We start from the raw sequence: 8,486 nt of genomic DNA, 5'->3' as shown, positions 1-8,486 counted from the left end.
TCAGTTAAATATGTTAGATCCACTCTGAACTTGAGAGCAGATTTCAAGGTTAATTTAAGCAGTGTAATACTACATGAACATGTGTGTGTGTGTGTGTGTGTGTGTGCGCGCGCATGTGTGATAGTTTTAAATGTAGTGCAGAACAAGAAAAATAAATATGGGTAAAGTTAATTGGTGGTTGGCACATGAGCTTGTTTAATCTTTTTAAGTGAAAATATGAGGTTACTCATGGAGAGACCAGAAGAGCCACTGATTTCTGCTGATGTACTTTCAGTTCACAAGCCCCAAACCTACTGTAAAAGTAGTGTAGTTGTGTACTTCTACCTTCTGAGGGTTAAAATAGTACAAAACAGTAGGACTACTGCCCCATGTAAAAACAAGGGAAAAGTAATTGTCCAAGTTGTATAAAAGGTAAGTATGAACAGCTCAGAGGCCCTGTTTTGCGTGATAATGTGAATGTTCAATTAAAAGACATTTCCATTAACATAAAAATCAACCTTTTTTTAAAGCTTGTGCTCATGACGCAACAGTCCTTGAACAGGATAAATGATAAAATCATGACTTGCACTTAATGGAACGACTGAGTGCAAAAATCAATCTCTTCCACTTGAACGTTCAACGATCTGATTGTACCTCTTAGTATTTGTGTACTACGGCAAGCAGCAAGGCAGACAGAGAGTACCACAATCTTCAATCCACATCCAGCCAGATCCAGTCCGGAGGTTTGGTTCATGGCTGTTAGCGTGTGGTTTTAGTCGGCTCCGGGTTCCCTCCAGCCTCCAAACGTCTTTTCCAAGTAGAGAGCCACCTCGAGGGTCAGGTGGTCCTGCAGCTTCCCAGCAACGACCTGCAGACCCAGGGGCAGACCTTCCTCACCCAGACCCAGAGGGCACTGGGTGACCGGCAGCCCGAGGATGTTGATTATACCTGGAGGCAGAGAAGAATGGACGTCACCGTTTCATATGTGGAAATAAAAATAAGACTGGAGCACCTTCTGACAACTTTACTGGAGGTTGGGAGATGTCCTGTAACTGGAAACATTACGTATAAAGTTTGATCATTTTAGTGGCGCATTCTCACGGAAGAAGAAAGAGACAGAACTGTGGACAGTTGAGGAGGACTGACCTGTGTAGGCGAAGTCAAGGGGTCTGAAGAGCGGGTGGTGGTGTTTAGGAGCCACTCTGGTGTGCGAGGGGTAAAGAAAGACACCGTCAGTCCCCAGCAGCTCGTCCACTCCCTTCTGCAGCTTCTCCTTCTGATGGATGATGAAGGGTGAGGGTTTGGACACCTGGGTCATCTCCACCAGGGCCAGACCTGAACACGTCACGCACACTCATACTGTTCACAGCTGCAGCTTTAAGACGCCGTCGACCAGAATAACACAGGAAGACTTTAAGCAGCCACAATTACACAAAATGTATTTAATAACCAAAGTTTATTTTGTGTAACTGTGCATATGTTGTTGTTTGATTTCATGCTGGAGACGTCATAACTGCCAATATGAGTATGTACTCATTTTCTTTTATTTTCATTTTACATATCATAGATGATACCTATTTTACAACAAACAACAAATTGTTTTTCTCCAAATAATAAATGTATCTGTTTTTATGTAGTTTGTGATACTGTGCAGTATTGTATGGAGCCCCCAAAGTGTACAATATTGTTATGAAATAGATATTTATATGAATAAATTATGTCAAGTATTTAAAAGAAACAGTTAGTTGGTTGATTCAGAACTGCTTAGCGTTGTTGTTGCTCTAGCTAACAGGAGCTAACTGGCTAAATTTGGTAGCAGTTGTTGGGCTTGTTAGAGGCAGGAGGCGTGTGATATTACAAATGAAATGAAAAAGGCAATTAGGAAATAAAATGCAATGAAGACAGTCTTGAAATAATGACGAGAGAGTAAACCTTAATTGCTTAATACAAATGAAAATAAATTATAATCAATATTTTTCCCTCTTACCAATAGCAGCCATGGTATGCTCGGATTTTCCCACCATCCATTTCAGCAGCTCCCACAGAGGCCACACGGGTCGTCCTGGTTCCCCAATCAGCTCAGCAAATGTCTGAGGAGGCTAAGGCAAGAAAACAATTATATTTATTATTTATTTCTAAACAATCACAAATTACACAAGAGTGTGTATATTATATTTGTGGTAACACTAACCTCTGTTAGTGCCTTTACTGTGAGTGTGTTACCTCAACACCAGGTTTTCATTTAAAACAAGTCACTAAGTGATTTATTTATGTCATAAAGTACCTCAAAATAGTAGCGCTCACATAATACACACTGTACACAGCACACAAAATATCAGAGAAGCTTTTCATGATTTGTTTGCAACATTTGATGCCTGAAATATTGTTTTTAAAATCCACTTGAGTCAAAAGATTTGCTCCCGCTGAAGGACCTTTGCGTATTTTTGAAGCGAGATGAGACATGACTTCCAACATCAGAGAGGCCTGATGAAAACATGATGAATTATGATCAATTTAAACCTGCTGCTTTATCAGTCTGAAGGTTTTTTCATCAACATGTTAACAAACATCACCACTGGGTGGCGCCATAGTTGAAACTTTAGAAACTGTTATATAGCTTTTTATCCAGGCAATAGATTTGTTTTTATAATTTTCAAAACCTTTGAAAGCGGTTCGCTACTGAACACAGTGTCTGGGTGCTTTACAGTCTAGTTTAAATCCGCGGTGGAAGAAGTACTCACATTGTTTACTGAAGTAAAAGTACCAACACAACAATGTAAAAATACTCTATGACAAGCAAAGGTCTTCATTCAAAATCCTACTTAATCCTTTCCTTATCCTAGTAAAAGTATTATAACAAAATGTACTTAGAAGAATCAAAAGTACAAGTTCTGCAGAGCGACACATTATTTACATTACATTATCATTGCAGTAACATTTTATACCAGGAAACCATGAATGGCATGACAGTAATAATAACTTATTCAACTAACCAAAGGACCCTGCAAACCCCACAGCACTGTGTGTGTTTGTGTGTGTGTGTTTGTGTGTGTGTGTGTGTGTGTGTGTTTGTGTGTGTGTGTGTGTGGTATGCTAAAGCTAAACAGATTAGTGAACCGTTTCTGGGCAGCAGACTACAATAGGCGCTGTGACTAAGACTCGACCTGCTTTCTTTCACATTCACATGTCTTATTAGACAGATTCACGACTGTTTCCTGTTTCATGTCCAATAACTGTCCTGCACAGACAGGCAGGGACACGCTGCTCTGGATCAAGGTTGTCAGCTACCTTGCCCTTCTCATCAGGAAGGCCCATGTAGGTGTCCCAGATCTGGAAGCCATAGCGGAGCTCTGGGAAACGCGCTTCTTGGACTTTCACACCGAGGTCGGCCTCCAGACGCTCCACCACCTGAAGAACATCGCGTGAGGATTTTAATTAACCTTCCTGATACGCCCGGTTCTGCAGAAGTGATTTGACCAATGGATTCAACGCACCTTCCTCTGAATCTCCATGAGCTCTTTGCTGACGGGGTACGTCACAGTAGAGCCGCCATCGTGAGGGATGGTGAAGAACCGCAGCTTCTTTAAGTCAACCTTCGTGTTTAAAGACAACCTGTGTAAACATGTGGAAGCAAATACTGCAAATTAGACAAACATTAGTGGACAAAGGCCATTGTTTGGTTTTGATTTTTACACCAAGCATTGCAAGAAAACCTCCCAGAAAAAAGAACGCTTAGAAAGTATCTGAATGTTTATAAAGTAAGCTGGTTTTGGAAAAAACACACTCATTCAGCTCTTACATGTGAGCTTTGGGTCCTGCCATGATACTGAGCATGGGCAGCAGGTCCTCAGCGTAGCGGCACATGGGACCATTGCTGATGTACTCCTTGTGTCTGCCGGAGCAAGGAGGGTACTGGTTCTCAAAGGACACGACACCTGCAGACACACATCACAGTAACTCATTTTTGTGGGCCCTTGCCGGCAGCAGAAACAATAAGAACACTGACATATTATCACCTTTTAAGTTGATGTGGCAAACTTGTTAGCAAACAGTGGCTTGTTTACACATCCAGCACTTAAGGAGAAACATTAGCATTCATTTGTAGTGATTTCCACCTGATATATTTAATCTCTTTTAGCTCTGTTTCTGGTCTCAGCTAGTCGCTAACTGTGTCTGTCTGCTGTTTGGTGCTGAACATATTGTGAACAGTGTGTTTTTAGAGCTTTCTCACTAAAAACAGCTGAAAAAGATGCCATGAGAGTGAACCACGCTAAACAATGACTTGAAACTCACTAAAAAAAAAAAGCTCTGTGAATGAGGGCTGCAGATTCAAGTGATAATTCGGGTTCATCACTACCAGCGACCCCTTTTACATTGTCATTTAATATAACGGATACTGCAGCAGCACACTGAATAAGGACGGGCTGCATTAATACATATTTAACATGTAGTTTCTCTTACCGGGGGTGGTTTTATGGCCGAATATACCGTTGAAGAAACAGGGCATACGGATGCTGCCGCCGATGTCTGAGCCCACGCCGATGACTGCGCCTGCTCCTCCCAGTATACTGCCCTCCCCACCTGAGGCCGGCAGGTAAGCAGAGAGAGAGAGGAGAGATAAGCTGGCAGTCCTGCTTTATCCACAGTCTTGTTTAATAATACTACACTACTACTACAACATTAACATTAACTGCAACAATTATTCAATATTCAATTTTCCAGAACACCTAATAAATAATGTTATATACTATAATATAGCTTTTCTTATCATGGCTCTTAGTAGTGGAGTCCTCGACAGCAACAAGTCTTTATATTATGTCTTAGTTAATGTTTTGTTTATCACCTCAGAGAACTTATACTTCCAAAATACACCGAGCTCTTGTTTCTTTAGGGTCTGAATGCACTTACAGTAAATCCCTATGGACAATAGCATTTGCCAAATAAAAGTACTGTAAGGTAATGAGAAAGCGAGGCCTATATTTTGAGGTATGATCAGTTGAGAAACACAAAGTTCCATCTATAACTCAAGAGTCTTCAACCATGTTTGCACATAATGAATTAAAAACAGATAACAGCTTTAAAAGAGTACTTTAGCATAGCACCCCTATAACGTTGTCAGACTCATAATGGACAGGATCATTGGTGCACTCATTCTTCTTCCTTCAGTTGGAGATTTGGGTGTGTCATGCTAGTAGCTGCTAATGTAGCCTCGAGCTGCTAGCCTCAAACAGAGGTGAGGAGCGGGCTGCAGAGGTCTGGTAAGCTCACTTCTTTCTAACTCCACACAAACAGATTTTTTTTAATTTTCAAACTTGTAGTCTTCAAGTGACATCATTTGAGGCAGTTTAACAAACTTTGTGCAGCTCTCTCTGGAGCCACAAAAGACTTTATACAACTTGTTTCCACATATGTAGTAGTACTCCCCTTCCCCTTTAAGAGTTTCCCTTCCAGGGACCAGGGCCAGAGCCTCTGTGTTTGTGCGTCTGCAGTGTAATATGATTATCAGGGCTATTCCAGGAGACAAAGAGACTGACTCCAACAATAAGCTGGTCTCAATAAATGCTTCTTGGCTCTGAACCTCAAGTCAACAACAGCGTCTGACTCCCTGCCTGAAAGAGAGGTCGACTCGAGGTTAAACCGAGAGCTGCTGACCTGAACTTCCTCCTGGTATCCTCTCCAGGTCGTACGGGTTGTTGGTGATGCCGTGGAGGTGGTTGTGGGACTCGGACCACATACACATCTCACTGGTGTTGGTGACGCCCAGCGGGATGGCCCCCGCTCTCTTCAACAGGGCCACCGCTGGAGCGTCGACGGTGGCCGTGACTCCTCGCCTGGACATCAAACCTACAGTGTAGGGCATGCCTGCAAGACGCAAATGTGTCAGATGCTCAACTGCAGCGTGGAGTAAACCCCAAACAAAAACACTGACTAATTTCAAGACCATTATTTGCTGGAAATGCTTTTTTTTGAGTGTGTTTTCATCACACAACATGATGTATTCAGAAAAAAGTTCAACTTTCTTCACTAAACTGTGAATGGGAATGTTACCAGTATCAAATGTTGACTCAAATTCTGGTTATTTGATGTATGTAGTCAAAGTAAAGTGCCTGGTTTCAAGTGACTGACAGGATATTCGATGTCTGGAATTTACCCTGGAGGGCATAGCACTCTTTGACAGAGAGCGGGACTCCCAGTAAAGGTAGTCGGTCCTCCAGCACCTCCTCTCCTCCCGTTTCCTCCTCAATCAGCTTGTCGACCTGGGCCGCCTCCTGGAGGGCAGCATCGAACCTGGACGGAGAGAGAGACAAATTGTTTAAATGTAAATATGGCAGAATTCAAGTGTTGCCATGACAGTTATAACTCTTCATATAATCAAATTCATATTTTCTGTTTCATTTTTCTGTCATCTTTGATACAAGTACATTTTGTAAAAGTTAAAAAGGAAAATGACAGCATTAAAAGAAACAATAACTTTGTTATCGTTAAAACGATTTTTTTGTCTATAAAATGTCAGAAAATTGTGAAAAATGCGTATTATAATTTCCAACAGCCCAATGTAACATCTTTAAATGTCTTGTTTTGTTTGACCAACAGCCCGAAACCCAAAAATATTAGGTTTGCTATCATGTACAACAAAGAAATGCATCAAATCCTCACATTTGAGAAGCCGGAGCCAGAAAATATTTGCTTTAAAATATGAGTAAAATGATTAATTGATTCAACATAAATATAAAATGACAAAAGTAAAAGTATCAGGAAAGGAGGAATGATTCTTTCTTGCCGGTCTTTTACAACAGCGTTCAGAAGAGGGTTGACTTCCTGGATCCTGTCAATGTAAGCCTGCAACACCTCCACACTTGACACCTGCAGAAACACAACATTTAGACTATAAATATGAGTGTTAGGACTAGTTACACACAACAGAAAAAGTAAAAGCGCCAGAAGTGGAAAAAAAAAGTACACTTCATTCCTCCAGGTGACATATTAAACAGGTTTGTCCTAAAGATGGAGGGAGAGGAGAAAAAATGCATTCTTTCGTAAATGTGTAAATGTATTGATATCCTTTAAGTTTTTATGTCCCACTGCTAACATAACAGTGGGCGTGGACATAAAGTAGAGCAGCAACTATTTAGAGCAGCAGTTATTTTCATGATAGATGAATGTGCTGTTTTCTCAGTTATCCTGTTAACCAATCTGTTTATAATAACATGTAAGAAATAGTAAAAGAAAACCTGAAGATATCCACATTTCGCAAGCTGAAACTTGACTAATAATCTCTTTTCAAAATTGTTCACTAATTGATTAATCGACCAGTTGTTTCAGCTCTACATAAAAGCAACACTTGCACAATATGCTGCAATCCAATAGCCCTACAATGAATACACGACTTGTGAAGCTTATGGTTATGAACTTGCAGTGTTTAATGGTGTTTCTCCCCCTCTCCAATATACTGTGGATTCTTCACAACATAATGCAGTCAAAACCGCACAAAGTCCAACCTGTCTCAATAAGATGAAGATCGCATGCCTCACAAAAAGGCTGCAGGGCTATAGCAGAGCAGCTGCTTCTCTACTGTCCACTTTATGTTGTGTATACTGATAAGAAGCCCGGGTGTGTGCTGTGTTGTTATTCCACAGGTGTTACTGTCTTATTTCTAAAGGTTTATAGACTTAATAAATAAAATAAAACTGCAGGGAAAAGTTCATTAGACAGTGGACCAGATATTGAGATGATATTGAGAAACATGCTACGTGGATGTAAGACTTCACACTTCACTGAAAAGCCAGATTTAAAGCCAAACAGCTTATGTAACTTTTGTGAGTCTAAACAACCATTAACCAACATTAGTTAAGTAGAAGTGACTATTTGTTGGTCTGAAGCCACTAAAACACGCTTGTCTGTCCAGCCGCAGTCCTCACTCGGTTTCCCCGGGTACACACCTCTTTCCGTCGGATCTTCTTGGCGAGCTGCGTCGCTGACACGAGCAGCAGAGGGTTGCGGACGGGCGGGAGCTTCTTCCCGGACATAACGGATCTCCGGGGCGAGAACAGCCGAAACAGCACAAAGAGGACTCCCATGACCGCTTTGAAGAGCCATACCTGGGCCTTTTCCAGACGGCTCAGTGCCATGTTTCCACCGCGGAGGGAGGAAGGACGGTCAACGATTGTTCGGCTGCGGTCACGCCGACGATGTCGCCAACACTACCGGACACCTCCTAGCATGCAGCGGCTGGAGGATATATATATATACCAGCTAGTTAAGCTAGCACAGGTTAGTGAGCGTGAGGCTAGAACCGGAAATTTACCTTCAAAATAAAACCATTAAATGAGCTTCATATAGCAACATTGTAGATTAGTTTCAGCTTTATACTTATTGCCTGTGGTGGAATATAACTGAGTACATTTACTCTTAGTACTGTACTTAAGTAGAAATTGGGGGTACTTGTACCTTACTTGACTTTTTCCATTTTATTCCAATTTATAATTTTATTACTTTCCTAATTTTAG

At 41.3% G+C, this 8,486-nt stretch overlaps 1 protein-coding gene across 1 annotated transcript; it reads right to left on the bottom strand.

Moving 5' to 3' along the window:
- Positions 1–568: 568 nt before the first annotated feature.
- On the bottom strand, positions 569–8,155 carry LOC139305904 (fatty-acid amide hydrolase 2-A-like). Its single transcript, XM_070929853.1, has 11 exons — positions 7,920–8,155; positions 6,761–6,843; positions 6,131–6,267; positions 5,632–5,841; positions 4,441–4,560; positions 3,779–3,914; positions 3,474–3,591; positions 3,268–3,387; positions 1,967–2,078; positions 1,126–1,314; positions 569–927 (listed from the first exon to the last, which is right to left on the bottom strand). Exons 1-11 carry the CDS (start codon positions 8,106–8,108, stop codon positions 752–754), a joined length of 1,590 nt encoding a protein of 529 aa, XP_070785954.1. The 5' UTR covers positions 8,109–8,155; the 3' UTR covers positions 569–751.
- Positions 8,156–8,486: the final 331 nt, after the last annotated feature.

This window comes from Enoplosus armatus, chromosome 23 (genome assembly GCF_043641665.1).
Source record: "Enoplosus armatus isolate fEnoArm2 chromosome 23, fEnoArm2.hap1, whole genome shotgun sequence".
NCBI lineage: Eukaryota > Metazoa > Chordata > Actinopteri > Centrarchiformes > Enoplosidae > Enoplosus > Enoplosus armatus.
The sequence above is the reverse complement of the archived record's forward strand: the minus strand, read 5'-3'. Positions and strand labels throughout refer to the sequence as shown.